Below are 17,371 nucleotides of genomic sequence, written 5' to 3'. Positions count from 1 at the left end.
CAAATGCTGTTGGACTCCAAATTTCATTAAGCCCAGCCAGTTCTTTTCTTCTAGAATAAAAGGTGTCAGTACTGCATTCCCTTGAGTACCCCCAGAGAAAAAGCACTGGGCCTGACCCATATGGCCAATGGTCAGGGGTGATGGGAATTGGAGTCCAGCAACATCTGGAGGATCACACCCTCATCATCCCTGATGTAGTTGTATCCTTGCAACTATCCTGTAAACATAGGAGCCAACTCCTAGGGGCTGAGATCCCTTCATCCCCCAAATAAAATATCTGAAAGGGCCACCCTTCATGGTGTGCATGCATGACATTTTGTGTTCAGTTATGTGGGGTGGGGCTTACCTGCCCCCTGCACAATATTTTATTCAAGTTGGCACCCCACCTGGAAAATATTACTCCCCATATTGCAGAGATCATGTGGCTTTCCTAAGTTCATGGTGGAGCTGAGATTCAAACTAGGCACTGGTGTATCTCATTCTTAATCATTGTGTTACACCAGATCTCAAAAATAATTTTCATGAGACAGATTTTGCACTTTCACAGTGCACCTCTTTTCATATGCTGTATATAACACCCAATCATGACCAAAAAGTTAGCACTGGGAATTAACTATGGTACCATGTCATGTTGACTTTCATTGAGACCCTGACCTGGTTTGCAGGGGTTTGGGCGAAATATACTGCTCATCCCTGGACTGCTGCATGGAAAATCTAGTGCCCCCATCTGCTGATGCAGAAGTTGGCCATCTGCAGACTGCAGTTTAGCCTATTACATAGAGGGAATAAACAGGGCTCTTAATTCAAAAGCTGTAGTTGGAAACAGGTATTCCTTCAAAGTTTATAACTGAAGGATTTTGCCCCCACCCTGTTATCTCTCACATTACCATGTCATTCAACATGTGGTGGGGAATCTGGATCTGCTCTCATAGCCCATTCATGTTAAACTTGCATTTTGAGATCTGTAGGATTTAAAGACCAGAATTTTTTAAAAAATGAACCTCCTGCCTCAAAATACTTGCAGTGGTAATTTCAGAGAGACAGTGGTGAGTACCAAGAGGCTAAGATATCCTAGCAGTGCCATAAGATGAAAACTGGGATTTACCAAGACTTGACAAATGTTTTCTCCCCCTGTTTAAAGCTCCCAGTGTAGGAGGGCCTCACTCTATTCTCATGGTTTTTGTTTTTTCATTAAAAAAAAAAGACTTACATGGAAGTAACGTGGGGTTAAACTGTCTGTTATGGACTTGAGTGTCAACATGGATCTAATTTAAAAGTCTTTTTGAAATCACTCATCTGTCCCCAATAATATCAAAGAAGTTAATATAATGAACACTGGAGAAGAGGATAGCAAACAAATGTGTTACCTCAATTAACGAATATTGTTCTTCCATATTGTTCCAATTTTTATATTAGAGCCTTCCATCTGTACCACTGCTGAGCTTGCATATATAGGAATATCACACAGTAGAGGTTCTGTCTTCTAAAGCAGTCTCAATCCCTCTCGAGTCATTACCTCTACAGTGATAGGTCCCTTTGGTGTGAGAGCAGCAAATTTGCTATTGCTTCACTCTAGGGATTCCTCCATTTTGGATCAGCATCACTGATGCACTGCATCCTAACATCCTTATAAATCCTTAAAAATAAGTACCTAGAAGAACAAAAGAGAGCACCATCCCACCTTTTTTCTCTAAGGAGCTTGAGGTGGCACACATGGTTCTCCGCCTCCTCCTTTGATCCTCACAACAACCCTGTAAATATTTTGCTTGCCATCAGCTTTCATGATTACAACTCCCCACACTGTTACATTTATGCTCTTGTATTATCATTTAGCATTCCATGAGTCATAGTATTTTGTTAAATAAAAAAAAAATCACCTATACACTCCAAAACAAAATAGTTTTTTCTTCAGTTTTTATTTGACTTCCCCTCCTGTTTTCCACAACGTTATGTCCTGAAGTTCTCACCCTGGGCCAGCAGGGGGATACTGTAGATAGTTCAGGTCCACATATGCAAATAAGGGATCGAAAGTGACATTCACTGATTGGATAGTTACAGAAAATGGTTACTGTTGCGTTCTAGTGGGGCTCTATATAAGCAGGCTGGCTGAACCCTTCAGTTCTGTTCTGTTCTGGCCTGTGAATAAACAAGAGCTGTTTGAAGAATCACTGTGTCATCTGATATGTTCACCCACAACTTAACACACAGGGTTTTTAATTTCTCCCCCTTGCTGCACCCTGTCTTCTCTCTCTCTCTCTCTTTCTCTCTCCATACAATAATCTCTAATTCCTTCTGTTATTTATATTTCAAATCCTGCTCGCAAGTTCATCATACTATACTATTTCCCACACATTCATGTCATTACCAAGGAGGCAGGTTTAGTTGTTATTTGAGGATTATCCTTGGTATGGTTTTGTCTGGACAAATACAGTGGTGCCTTGCAAGACGAAAAGAATCCGTTCCGCGATTCTCTTCATCTAGCGGTTTTTCGTCTTGCGAAGCAAGCCCATTGACGGCTTAGCGGATTAGCGCTATTAGCGGCTTAGCGGCTTTTAGCGGCTTAGCGGATAAGCGGCTTAGCGGCTTAGAAAAAGGGGGGGAAGGGAAAAAAACCCGCAGGAACTCGCAAGACATTTTCGTCTTGCGAAGCAAGCCCATAGGAAATTCGTTTTGCGAAGCACCTCCAAAACGGAAAACTCTTTCGTCTAGCGAGTTTTCCGTCTTGTGAGGCATTTGTCTTGCGGGGCACCACTGTACTGGAATCAGCAAGAGATACTCACATGACCTGAAGATGCTGCTGTGCAATGCCAGGTCAATGATTCATAGGACCACTGCCATCCATGACTTGATCATGGATGGAGGACTTGACCTGGCATGTGTAACAGAGACTTGGTTGGATGAAGCAGAGGGGCCTGTTCTTGTGTGTCTAGACCCCGCAACCACCCCTCGTTGAGGAATAAAACACACCAGGACACAGATATTAGGTTAATGTTATTGGGCAAATTTAGGCCACAACTTTATTGATTACAGAATGTGAGCGGTAATTTGCTTAGGCATTGAATGGACCTGACTATATCTGACTCCTGCCTACTGCCGGTAAGGGTAAATCACCAGAAGGGGGGAGCCCCGTCGATGCAAACCAACTCGAGCTCCCCCAGGTGTTCATGACGGGGCCGTGTCATGGCCCTAGCTCTGCCTTGGGCTTTGGACAAGATCCACACACCCGGATTCCTTTAACAGAAATACCCTTAAGCTTGGAGGGGCAGGTGATGGCCACACCTCCCCTCCCCTTTCCTTGCTTGTACCCAAGTTGCGTCACCATTTTATGCAACTTTTGATTCCAGGCTCTAGCAGCCTGCTTAAATCCGTAAAGTCCCCTTTGCAGTTTGCATACTAAATGTGCCTCATGTGGTTTTACAAAACCTTGGGGCTGTTTCATATAAATTTCCTCGGAAATCTGTCCGTGAAGAAAAGCAGTAGCAATGTCCATGTGTTTCACCCTCATTTGCTTGGAGGCTGCAATGCTCAAAAGCATTCTTACGCTGCTGTACCTCATGGTTGGTGCAAAAACTTCATCATAGTCTTCACCAAAATGTTGTGAAAATCCCTGTGCTACAAGTCTAGCTTTGTAGCACTGCACTTCTCCTTCTGACCCCTTCTTAACATTAAAAACCCATTTACTGCCAATGGCCTTCTTACCAGGAGGCAGCTCAGTGAGTGTCCAGGTCTTGTTTTGATGCAGTACATCCATCTCCTCCTATGCGGCCTTCCTCCAGAGACTGGCTTCAGCAGCTGGCATCTCCTGTATCTCTTCCCAAGTGGAAGGTTCCTGTGGAAACGCCAACCCTGCGAAGTAGGACAGCTGTAATGGTGGGACACCTTTGTTGGTTCTGGATGAGCATCTGACCTCTGGTTCTGTGACCACATCAGCTTCCTCATCCTCCTCCAATGCTGGCATGTCCTCATCCGAGTCCTCCTCTTCGTCTCTGGTGCCACCAAGGGTCTGGTCCTCTGCGTCTTCTGGTGTGTCCCCTGTAGGGGGGGCTATAACACTGGAAGGCAGATTAGTACTTTGTGGGGTTTCAGAAGGGAAGTATACAAATTCTTGAGTCCTTTCTGACTCCTTGGAAAAATCCACAACACTGTTCTTAGTGTCAGCTTTGCCATGTTCATCAAAATAAATTGCATGGTGCACATCTGTCTTACCAGTTTGTAAGTCCATGATTCTGTATCCTTTGGCTCCAGAGGCATATCCCACAAGGATACCTGCTTGTGCCCTGGAGTCAAGCTTGTGTCTGGGGACATGGTAGTAACACAGACTTCAGAACACATGTATGTGTGACAAATTGGGAACTTTCCCATGCCAAAGTTTAAATGGTATGCACTCTGCCCCTTTGGTTGGCAATCTGTTCTGCAAATAAATTGCTGTGTTTGCCGCATCTGCCCACAGCTTCTGTGGCAAGGATGCATCTCTTAGCATGCATCTTGTCATATCCATAATGGATCTAAACTTTCTCTCTGCTATGGCGTTCTGCTGTGGCATGTAGGGAATTGTGGTTATGCATGCAATTCCATCCTTGGCCAGGAGAGCCTGCATTTCACTTGAGCAGTACTCACTTCCATTGTGGCTCATTAACACAGCTGGAGCTCTTTGGAACTTGTTCTTGACCATGGCAATGTAGTCCTGGAACATGTTCACTGTCTCACTCTTTTCTTTGATGAAATATTCAACACAATACTTTGAAAAATCATCAACAAATATTAGTATGTATCTATTCTTTCCCAGTGAAGGAACATTCATGGGTCCACATAAGTTAGTGTGCACAATGTCAAGCACTTTGGTGCTTCTGTGTTCTGTACAACGTGGAAATGAAGGTTTTACAGCCTTTTTAGTAACACAGCTTATACACTTTACTGGAGCTCTGTTGCTCTCTGTTACCTGCAAACAAGATCTCTTCTCTGTAGATCCAGAATAACGCTGGTGTCTCTGTGTCCAAGCCTTCTGTGCCATAGGTCCAGGTCTGCCTCATCCTTCTGGCTGGAATGTGCTACTTTTGCAGACTGGTTCTCTGAAAGATCAATCTCATATATACCATTTACTAGCTTGGCTTGAACAAACACTTTACCATTTTTGGTCACATTACATTCTCCATTTCCAAACGTAATCTGTTTGGAAATCCTTTTCTGTCCAAAATGGACACGCTGAGTAAATTGCAGCTCAGTACATACAAAACTCTAGAAACTGTGGATTCAGTAGATTCATTGTTTATCAATATAATTTCAGGTGCATGGAACCTGCACCTTTTGCTTTAACAATGTTGCCATCTGCAATCTCAATTTCAGATCCTTCATCATCATTTATCTCATTAAAATGTTGTTGTTTAATTGTTTAGTTGTGTCCGACTCTTCATGACCCCATGGACCAGAGCACGCCAGGCACTCCTGTCTTCCACTGCCTCCCGCAGTTTGGTCAAATCTCATTAAAATAGTCCTTTTCAAATGAGAAAAATGAGCTTGCCCCAGAATCAATAATCCACTTATTACGTTTATTTTCATGATTCTGGACAGCTAAATTCTTTTCTTGCAGTAGCAAAGTGCATTCAGATTTACCCTTCTTTTCCCTTTTTGGTTGAAAGGGGTGGGGTTTCCTTGTTCTAGGAGCTTTGCAGTTCTTTGCAATGTGCCCTTCCTTGTTGCAATTGAAGCAAACCACTTTCTTGGGCATCTCTCTGGACTTTGTAAATTGCCTAGACACATAATTACTGTCCTTGCTTCTAGCATTTCTTATGGGAGACTCAGCTCTTCCTCTGCATTCCTCCCTTAAATGACTGGTCATGTCTTTAAAAGTTAGACCTTCAGAGTTGCATTATCGACAACTATATGAAACACATAAAGAAGACAGTAAGAAAGGATTTAGTTATATTAGATCTAGGTTTCAAACAGAAGTGATTGAAGGGAAAGTGAAACTACTGAAGGCCGCATACAGCATACTATTAGAATGGGAGAGAAAAGATGAAGAGGTAAAATCAATTATGATTAAATGGGCACAACATTATGATGGAAAATTGGGTTAAATTATGGAAAACTGACTTAGAATTTACAGATTGTTCCCTATTGAAGGAGAATTACATGAAGATGATGTACAGATGGCATACAACACCAGTGCAGTTAGGGGAAATGTACAAAACCAGTTCAAATATATGTTGGAAGTATAAGGAAAAGGAGGGGACATTTAATCATATTTTTAATAAGGTAATTAAAAAATTTTGGGAAATGATTTACAACGAATTGAAGAAAATGTTCCATTTAACATTTGATAAAAAACCTGAGGCATTTTTGTTGGGGATTGTAGGGAAAGACCTGCCAAAAACATTGAAAAACCTCTTCATGTATGCGACAACGGCCATGAGAGTTCTGGTAGCACAAGGATGGAAGACTGAAGAAACCCCAACTAAAGAATCATGGCAAGACAAATCGATGGACTATGCAGAACTGGCAAAATTGACATATAAGCTACGGGACAAGGATAACTGTGACTTTAAGGATGAATGGGAACCCTTTACAAAGTATCTGAAGACGCAACAAAGTGAACTGGACTCCTTGGCAGGTTTTGAATAAACATTCACAAACCTTTTATTGGTAATAATCAGCGAAATAGTTTGAGGATCCATACAACTTTGTAACATGCAGAAAACTGCATTCTTAGAGAAACCAAAGACTGGAACTGAGGGTAGTCGGGGGGTGGGGGGGTTGTGTGGGAGGGGGAGGGAGGAAAAATGGGGTGGGGAAACAAGGATGTTATGTTTTTGGATAATATGTCTTGTTATAATTTTGAATTAAAAAAAATAAAAATAAAAGTTAGACCTTCTCTGTGGTCCATTATGCTAATAAATGAATCAAACTTTGGTCCTAGGGACGATAGCAAAAATGATGTCTTTTTATCTTCATCAAAAGGCTTAGGAATAAGATCAATCCTTTGAATAATCTCAGTAAACTTGTTGATGTGCTCTGTGAATTCTTCTTTTGAATTCATCCTCAGTCTGCTTAATTTACACATCAAGGTTCTGTAGGAGTTCTTGGTAGATTCTCCATACATGCACTCAATATCACTTAAGATTTGAGATGCATCATCAGGTTCCTCTTCATCCTGGAGAAGAGTGACTAGTGGGGTGCCACAGGGTTCTGTCTTGGGCCCGGTCTTATTCAACATCTTTATCAATGACTTGGATGATGGACTCAAGGGCATCCTGATCAAATTTGCAGATGACACCAAACTGGGAGGGGTGGCTAACACCCCAGAGGACAGGATCACACTTCAAAACGACCTGGACAGATTAGAGAACTGGGCCCAAACAAACAAGATGAATTTTAACAGGGAGAAATGTAAAGTATTGCACTTGGGCAAAAAAAATGAGAGGCACAAATACAAGATGGGTGACACCTGGCTTGAGAGCAGTACATGTGAAAAGGATCTAGGAGTCTTGGTTGACCACAAACTTGACATGAGCCAACAGTGTGACGCGGCAGCTAAAAAAGCCAATGCAATTCTGGGCTGCATCAATAGGAGTATAGCATCTAGATCACAGGAAGTAATAGTGCCACTGTATTCTGCTCTGGTCAGACCTCACCTGGAGTACTGTGTCCAGTTCTGGGCACCACAGTTCAAGAAGGACACTGACAAACTGGAACGTGTCCAGAGGAGGGCAACCAAAATGGTCAAAGGCCTGGAAACGATGCCTTATGAGGAACGGCTAAGGGAGCTGGGCATGTTTAGCCTGGAGAAGAGGAGGTTAAGGAGTGATATGATAGCCATGTTCAAATATATAAAAGGATGTCACATAGAGGAGGGAGAAAGGTTGTTTTCTGCTGCTCCAGAGAAGCGGACACGGAGCAATGGTTCCAAACTACAAGAAAGAAGATTCCACCTAAACATTAGGAAGAACTTCCTGACAGTAAGAGCTGTTTGACAGTGGAATTTGCTGCCAAGGAGTGTGGTGGAGTCTCCTTCTTTGGAGGTCTTTAAGCAGAGACTTGACAACCATATGTCAGGAGTGCTCTGATGGTGTTTCCTGCTTGGCAGGGGGTTGGACTTGATGGCCCTTGTGGTCTCTTCCAACTCTATGATTCTATGATTCTATGATATGTAAGCCAAATAAATTGGTCCACTCGATCCCAGCGTGCAGTCGGCAACAGTGCCAGCCATGGCATAGGCCGTCCGCACAAGTGATTGATAAATGATTAAATGCATAGCTCTCTTCGGATAAGCAGCAGATACTACACAGGAAAAAACTTGGAAGCCGTTTAGCCAATTTACAAAAGTTTTTTCAACCCTGGGCAACTTATACTTCCGTTTACCATATGCACACTTCCTATCAGATTTTTCTTTGGGCTCATCTAGTGGGACCAGTTTAATGATGTCTACATATTCACCATTTAATATTTTGGCCCTAGTTTTTGAGGACAAATGGTTACCCAGGATAATGTCTTTGGGCCTGTTAGTAGAGACTTTAACATCCTCTACCAGGGCCCCGTCCTTACATTCCAAGGTCCCCCCAAACCTCTTTTGATGGAAATTAGTACTCCTATTCCAAGCCCATAAAGGGAGACCAGGGACCACTTCCCCTTGACCCCAGTAACGATCCATTGACTCATCATTATCGGAGCCCTACTGGAAGAAGTACCTGAATTTGAATCAGAGTCATCATTCCTGGACCTCTTGCTCTTCTTGATGGAATGCTTCTTATGACAATGCTTCTTGGGTACTATTGCAGCATCTGGGAATGGAAGCACACTTTCCTCTTCTGAGGACGTGCAAGTACCTGCAATTTGTGATAACGCGGCTAGAAAATGACACGGACGGCTGCCTCAAAGCCAAGGCATGTGCAAGAAGGGGAGAAACTGGCCTATCCACAATTCGCGTGACCCTTCGACCTGTGCACTAAGCTTGACCATCCCCTCCTTGAGGTGCAATGGCAGTACAAGCTTTGACCAGCACACACAATGCAGAATTCGGTTGCTTATTGCAGGGCTTGGGCGCAGAAGTCCCAGGCTGTGGTGCCACACTAGACAGCTGCGAGCTACTGAATAAAGCCTAGGACGTGCAAGGCATCTCCTCCCCATCATCACTATTCTGAGACATACTAGAACAGCTGGCTGCAGTGTCAGGGGGACACTGAGTTGGGGGAAGACTGAGGGTCTGAACCCTGGCCCTAATCCCCTGGCCTGAATCTCTGCATCATCAAATCAAACTCATCAAAGAATTTGCACAAGGCTGGTGGATTTTTTGCCATCCCTGCCAAGGTTTAACCTAATTGCCCCACTGCCTGCCCTGCAAGTGAGGGACATTTGCCAGACTGGGCAGACTGGGACCTGGTAACAGGAGCACGCTTAACCCCAGTGCTGGCAGCCACTGAAACCTGATGTTTTCCTGGTGCTATGACTGTTACATAATGTCAGCTTCGTTCCGGAGCTGACAAAGGCTGGGAATCTAAGCAAGCCGAGGGAGATAAGGACACTGGAATGTGGAGTGGAATGTGAGAGGGAGGAGGGGCAGCCCAGTGGCAGTGTTTCAGAGAGCAGACAAGCAGAAGATAGCAAAACTCTAAACACCAATCTTAGCTCAGAGTCAGAAGGGGAGAGGCTGGGAATAGCTAGCCCAAAGACTCGAAGGCGGGAAAAGGTCAGTGAGAGGAGGGAAAAAGAACGGAAGTGGAAGAAGAGGAAGGGGCGGAGTTTAGACTTGGCAACTGCTAACTTGGAGTCAGACACTGAGTGAAGGAGCTCCGGAGTGATTTATGTGTTTGAGCAATAAACCTGAGATAATTACTGCCGGTGTCTCGCTTCTGTGGGAGAGCCAAACCATTACACATAAATACTACTAATATCGCCTGCAAAGTCTAGCTTAGTACAGATTACACAAACAGCAGTTGGAAGGCCTGAGCAATAGCAATAAATATAAGGCAGTAAGTAAATGTTGGCTACCCAAGACTAGCAGAAACCAATAGACCTTTTAAATTGAATTACTTGAACCAGTGAAGCTTAATACCTTGCCCCTTTGCCAGGAGATAAAAATATTAACTTTGACTAACTAAATGAACTGAATACTGAAACCAATAGGCCTCTTAAACTTGAGGCCTTGAGCCCCACCAAGCACAGCAGCACTGCAATAGTCCGAAATTTACAAATAAGGAACACAATATAACCCCCAATTAACTTCAAAACAAGTTGCCAACTGCACAATAAAACTTAGGCCCAGTAGCCGCTACACCAATCGCAGCCGCACAGTAATTTATAGTAATTTATAGTAATATATTACTATATATTATAGTAATATATAAACTGTATATATATAGTATATATATATATAGTATATATAGTAAACTGTAATTTACTAATACCACCCATTAACTCCAAAATAAATTGTTAACTGAACAATAAAACCTCATATATTTACTATCAAATCAATATTTTTTAAAATTATGAACGTAAACAAACTTGCACCCAAATTAACTTTGATCCAATGCAATCTAAATGAACCACAGCCAAATCACTTTTTTAAAAATTGCACGGGGGGGGGGGGTACCTGAACTCTAAGCCAAAACCCCAGAGGACCAATTCCAAATAGATTGTTAACTTGTATGTATGCATGCAAAATCATTCTTATTATTTATTTATTTATTTATTTATTTATTTAGATTAATTAGATTAAATTAAATTATTTATATTCAATTTCTTCCTTAATATAGCCTGATTTAAGAGCCTCAACCCCAGAATACCAGCAGCAGAATGAGGGAGATATGGAAGCAAGGCAGTACAGCTAACAATGCAGAAGCACAGCGTGTGAACAACTCAAAAACAGCCTCAGTAGTAGACCATGTGGGCCAAGATGGCGGCCCCCACGTTGCCCTGGCAACTGGTCACGTGGCCGCTGCTAAGATGGCGGCCCCCACAGCCCGCCTCTAACACAAGCAACCCCCGCAGCAGAATAAGGTGAGATGAACGGAAAATAAGCCAGTGGCTCGGCAGCAGCCTTCACAAAACACTACAATTCTGAAACCCCAGCAACCCGCAAGCCCTCTGCGAGCCCTTGATCCAGTGACGCTCCTCCACTCCTCAGCCGGGACTTTGATCGCCTGTAGACTGGACCGTGACACCTGGTGTTCACCTCTGTGGATGTTGGTGATCTGACACAAAGTAAAAGCGAAACTAAAGAAGTGCCATGGTCAGATCACTTCCTGGTGCAACTGGACTTCTCCATGACCCTTCCCCTCTGCAGGGAGGTGGGACCGATTTGGATGGTCCGCCCCCACCACTTAACAGATCCAAATGGTTTCCAGAGAGTGGTAGGGGATGCTTTATCCCATGTTGATGGCCTTTCAGCTGATTCCTGGTGGCCTGCTGGATTGTGGAGTTAACCAGGGCTATTGATTGTTTGGCTCCGAAGCGCCCTCTCCAACTGCATGGAGCCCGGACAGCCCGGTGGTTTTCCACAGATCTGACAGCAATGAAACAATCGTTGAGACGGCTAGAGTGCTGGTGGCGAATAACTCATTCTGAAGCTGACCGGACACGGGTTAGAGCTCAATGTCGAGCTTACCACGTGGCGATAGCAACAGCAAAGAAGGCTTTCTTCACCGCCTCTATTGCATCTGCAGAAAACAGCAGCAGGAGACTCTTTCAGGTGGTTTACAATTTAGCGGAACCACCTGCTCCATCAGGGCCCAGTATGATTTCCTGCAATGATTTTGCAAAGTTTTTTGCAGATAAAGTCGTCCAGATTTGGGAAGAGGTAGACTCCACCATGGGAGCAGGGCTGGGGCAGGAGAGTGCAAAAGTCCTGTCTAGTCAAGTCGTATGGGATCAATTCCAATCTGTTACCTCTGAGGATGTGGAAAGGCTGCTTGGACGAGTGAAGCCAACCACCTGTCTCCTTTTATAAGCCCAACCTGGCTTATAAAAGTTAGCTGGGAAGCTGGGTGATGGGCTTTGCGGGATGGTGAATGCTTCTCTCTGTGAGGGAGCCTTCCCAGACCTGCTGAAAGAGGCGGTCATTAAACCGCTTCTTAAAAAAACATCTTTAGACCCGGCCAATATGGCCCAGTCTCAATTTTTCCATTCTTGGGCAAGGTGATTGAGTGAGTGGTTGCTGAACAACTCCAGGCACGCCTGGAAGAAGCGGACCATTTGGATCCATTCTAGTTGGGATTCAGGCCTCATTATGGGACTGAAACTGCCTTGGTCACACTGGTTGATCATCTCCGGCGGGCAAGGGACAAAGGTGAGAGCTGTTTCCTAGTTCTGCTGGATCTCTCAGTGGCTTTTGACACCATCGACCATAACATCCTTCTGGACCATCTAGAGGGGCTGGGAGCTGGGGGGCACTGTTATACAGTGGTGCCCCGCAAGACGAATGCCTCGCAAGACGAAAAACCCACTAGACGAAAGGGTTTTCCGTTTTTCGAGGCGCTTCGCAAGACGAATTTCTCTATGGGCTTGCTTCGCAAGACGTTTTCGTCTTGCGAGTCTTGCGATTTTTTTCGCTCCCCCCCTTTTTCTAAGCCGCTAAGCCGCTAATAGCCGCTTAGCCGCTTTGCTGCTTTGCCGCTAAGCCGCTAATAGCCGCTAAGCCGCTAATAGCGCTAATCCGCTAAGCCGCTAATAGGGTTGCTTCGCAAGACGAAAAAACCGCTAGACGAAGAGACTCGCGGAATGGATTCTTTTCGTCTTGCGAGGCACCACTGTACAGTGGTTCCGCTCCTCTGTCCTGGGCCATGTTCAGAAAGTGGGGGGGGGGATGAGTGTTCAGACCCCTGGGTTCCTCAGGCACTTGTGGGGAACCATCTACATGCAGCCGCTGGGAGAGATCATCAGGTGGTTTGGGCTGGGTGTTCATCAGTATGCAGATGAAAGAGCTCTACCTCTTTCAAATCAGAACCAGACACTCCTGTGTGTCTGGAGGCGGTTGGAGGCTGGATAGCGGCTAACAGATTGAGGTTGAATCCTGACAAGACAGAAGTACTGTTTTGGGGGGACAGGAGGCGGGCAGGTGTGGAGGACTCCTTGGTCCTGAATGGAGTAACTGTGCCCCTGAAGGACCAGGTGTGCAGCCTGGGAGTCATTTTAGACTCACAGCTGTCCATGGAGGTGCAGGTCAATTCTGTGTCCAGGGCAGCTGTTTACCAGCTCCATTTGGTACGCAGGCTGAGACCCTCCCTGCCCGCAGACTGTCTTGCCAGAGTGGTGCATGCTCTAGTTATCTCTCGCTTGGATTACTGCAATGTGAAGGAAGGGGAGAAATTCTTCCTTCAAGCAACATCTTTTCAATGTCAGAACAGGTCTATAAAACCTTTTAATAAATCATTTTCCTTGGATTTCTTCAAACTTGTTCAAATTGCAAACATTCCCAGAGAAACAAAATATGTCTTTGTATCTACTCCAATTCACCTGCATGTATAATGTGTACTAGTTTCTATAGGGGATAGCCATAAAGGTGTTTTTCTTTCAAGTAGATCTTGATATCTTGTCCACACTCCATATATACGTCTTCTTATAGAATGATTCAGATTGCCTTATTATACCACAATTAGGCATGCCACCCACACCAATTTCCATATCCTTCCAAATCTAAGAGCCTTAATTTTTTTAAGGACAGCTTTCCTCAGTAAGCTGTCGTTTAGTCTCCATCTACTGTATATGAGGTGTTTTGATCTCCTTTAATAAGATCATATTATTATTTAGCATTCCATCTCCAATAAATTCTCTAACACACTTACAGCCCACATAGCTGGCACATTTGTGGTGTGATCCATTTTTTCCCAAGACTATCATTGTACAGTGGTACCTTGGGTTACAGACGATTCAGGTTTCAGATTCTGCTAACCAGGAAATAGTACCTTGGGTTAAGAACTTTGCTTCAGGATGAGAACAGAAATCGCGCAGCAGCGGCGCGGCGGCAGCAGGAGGCCCCATTAGCTAAAGTGGTGCTTCAGGTTAAGAACAGTTTCAGGTTAAGAACGGACCTCCAGAACGAATTAAGTTCTTAACCCGAGTTACCACTGTAATAGTGACCAAGAACTGACATATTTCAACAATCACAATACAACACATTATGATTGTAAGAGCCTCAGACATGTTTTCACTCCAGCCAAGTAAAGCACCCCACCATTTGTGTTTCCCTAGATCTTGGATTTTTGTTGACATCCTTTTGATTGCCTGGTTTTCATGTTGCACCTGAAATGTATCAGGGCCTTCCACTTTCAATTTCTAATTGTTTTCCATCAGGCTTATGCAGGCAGTTTAGAATACATATTTCTTCAATAGTTAACTGATTTCTGATTTTAACTTTGTATACGGTTTTTACTGTATGATTATATGTACAATAGTAAACTGCTCTGATATTTTTATGGATAGCAATTTATGAATAAATGATTGTATACATATAATAATGCATATAAATATGCCAGAATTGTTTGTATTTTTAGCAGAACGTTGGGGGGGACCTTTCTTCTTCTCAAGATTAATGAGGAAGCTGGAAATCAGAAAAAAAATCATACAAACTTAATATACAGATTTTCAGAAAATTCCATCCCTAATACCGTGCAACAAAGTTGTGGTGGTTAGATACTCCTAATAGCTAGACAACGTAGCCAGTTAATCTTGCAACATTAGGGAAATATATTCTTATTAAGTATTTTTATTCTTCTGACAAGAAGCCTCTGGTATTTTTTCACAGCAGAGACTTCCTTTTTTGAGGGTGAGGGGAATTGTTAACAGGTGGAATTTAGTGGCAACTCTAACTTGAAGCCCTCCATTTATGCATATTGTGCTGAGCTGCTGATGCACTTTTTGCAAAAGTAATCCTGACTGATGGAAAAAATAATACACATTATAAGCAAAAATACATTTATTATTCATATAGTAAACCTGGAGTGTATGTGGCCATAAAATGGGCATAATATTATACATATAACAATGTGTATAACACATATAATGAAACATAAAATATGTCAGAACTGTTTGTATTCTAAGGAGAAGTGGGGCATCTCAATTAGGATATAAACTGCCTTAAAAAGGGTGAGGTATAAATAAATATATAATAATAAAATAATAATAGTAATAAACGGAGCAATTCAAGACACTGACCACAAGCTCATGGGAACTAAAAGTGGAGCCTTCTTTTGCACTGAAGGCCTGCTTAATATTGATCTTTCCAATAACCAGATTAACACAACCAGCTGATTTCCTACCATTAGGGAACGACAGAGAAGTTGTAAAGGACAGATTTTATCACAATATGACTAATTTCATTTTGGCAGTTTCTTCTTGATCACTCTGCACACAGCTCTCTTTACTTCCTTGTTTCTCAAACTGTAGATCATGGGATTGAGCATAGGAGTCACCACCCCATAGAATAGGGAGATCAGCTTGTCCCGATCAGAGGAGGATCTGCCATGTGGCTGAAGATACGTAGACATGGCTGTGCCATAGAATATACTGACCACAATCAAGTGGGAGCCACAGGTGGAGAACGCTTTGCTTCGACCTTCTGCCGATCGGATCCTTAGCACTGCCAGGCCAATGCGAATGTAAGTCACCATGATGAAGAGAAACGGAACAACAAGAACTGGAATAGCCCGAGCAATTGAGAAGATCTCATTGATGCGGGCATTGGAACAGCCCAATTTAAGGACTGCCTGGGCTTCACAAGAAAAATGATTGATGATATTAGGGCCACAAAAGCTTACTGGTATGAAAAATACAGGGACGACAGCCAGCAGAAAAGCAATAATCCAGGATGAGGCTACTAAACTGATACAGAGCCTACTGTTCATGATTAAGGTGTAATGAAGGGGATGACACACAGCAGCAAAACGGTCATATGCCATGACAGCCAGAAGAAAGCATTCTGTCATGGCAAGGAAGAGTCCACAGTACATTTGGGTCAAACAATTTGTAACAGGAATGGTAGCTCTAGCAATGAAACAGTTGGCTAGGGTTGGTGGTATGCTGTTTGTGGTGAAGAAGATGTCTATCAAAGAGAGATTGCTGAGGAAGAGGTACATAGGGTTGTGGAGGTGTGAGTCAGCAATAATTACCAGAACCATAAGGCCATTGCCAAAGAGAGTAATACAATAGGCTATCAGAAGCAGCCAGAAGAGGACCATCTGAGCTCTCGGGTGATTCGAAAGTCCCACCAAAACAAACTCTGTAACCATTGTATTGTTTTCACCTGTCATAACCTTCTTCAACTAGTCTGTGAGGAACAAAGGTGAGAGATGTTGAAGCTAAAATAGAGTGGAGTAAACCAGATTTTGAATCAATGAATGAACATTTATCTAGGTAATAAAATCGTGTGCACTGATTTTTAATTGGCGGTGTCATTGCTAAGACAACTGGACTGTCTCTGTTGGAGTCTTGCAGATCCTGTTGCCCTACAACTTACACCATCAGTGACCTTTGGCCATACTGATTTCTAGTCCAAATTATCTAGAAAGCAGTGGGCTAACTCTGTAAGTTTAACAACTGGCTAGGATTTCTGGTAGGCTGTTAGTGGTGTAGTGTGTATTAAGGAAAGATTGCTGAGGAAGAATTACATAGGGGTGGGGAGGTGGAAATTAGAAATAATTACCACAACCATAAGACCATTGCGGAAGAGAGTGGCATTGTGAACTAGCCAGAATGTCATTGTGTGACACCAGTTCTCAAAAATGAATTTGTTTTCAAAAATTATTTGCATGAGATAGACTTTTCACTTCCATGTGACACCTCTTTTTAGCTACTGTATATAGCACTCAGCCATGGTCCAAAGGTTATCATTGGTAATAGTAGTGAGAATGCCATAATTAATTAAATTATTGTGTTCTCAGTACTATGTCATGTTTACTTTAATAGAGACACTGGCACACTTTGCAAGGGTTGTCTTGTGCAGCAAAATATACTTCTGGCCCCCCAGAAGTATGGAAAATATAGGACTTGCCTCTCCTGATGCAGAAGTCAACAATCTGCAGTTTAGTCTGTAGCACAAAGGGATTAATCAGGGCTCATAATTCCAAAGCTATATTCTTAGTTGGAAACTTAGGTATTACTTCAAAGCAGATATTAAAGGTTCCCCCACCCTATTTCCTCACACATTACTGTACATTAGTTTATTACAGCATGTGGTGGCAAATCCAGTATCTGAATGTGAACATTTAGCCCATTCATATTTAACCTGCATGTTGAGATCTGTCATGTTTCCTAGACCAGAATCAAAATATCTTTATTGAACCCCTGCCTCAAAATAATTTACACTCTACCAATGATAATTTTAAAGAGACAGTGGTGAGTTTTCCTTAATTAATATATCCTGCTGGGATTCTACCAAGACTTAACA

The 17,371-nt window shown here is 43.1% G+C and overlaps 1 protein-coding gene across 1 annotated transcript; it reads right to left on the bottom strand.

Annotated features, from left to right (window-relative positions):
- Nucleotides 1-15,195: 15,195 nt before the first annotated feature.
- Nucleotides 15,196-16,680, bottom strand: LOC309336214 (olfactory receptor 13H1-like). Its single transcript, XM_081851816.1, has one exon. The coding sequence runs from the start codon at nt 16,233-16,235 to the stop codon at nt 15,303-15,305; it is 933 nt and encodes a 310-aa protein (XP_081707942.1). The 5' UTR covers nt 16,236-16,680; the 3' UTR covers nt 15,196-15,302.
- Nucleotides 16,681-17,371: the final 691 nt, after the last annotated feature.

Source organism: Podarcis erhardii, assembly GCF_964252035.2.
Source record: "Podarcis erhardii genome assembly, chromosome: 2".
NCBI lineage: Eukaryota > Metazoa > Chordata > Lepidosauria > Squamata > Lacertidae > Podarcis > Podarcis erhardii.
The sequence above is the reverse complement of the archived record's forward strand: the minus strand, read 5'-3'. Positions and strand labels throughout refer to the sequence as shown.

Excerpts from the sequence above, each read along its gene's own strand:
- LOC309336214 (XM_081851816.1), bottom strand. The coding sequence starts at position 16,235 with ATGACAGGTGAAAACAATACAATGGTTACAGAGTTTGTTTTGGTGGGA.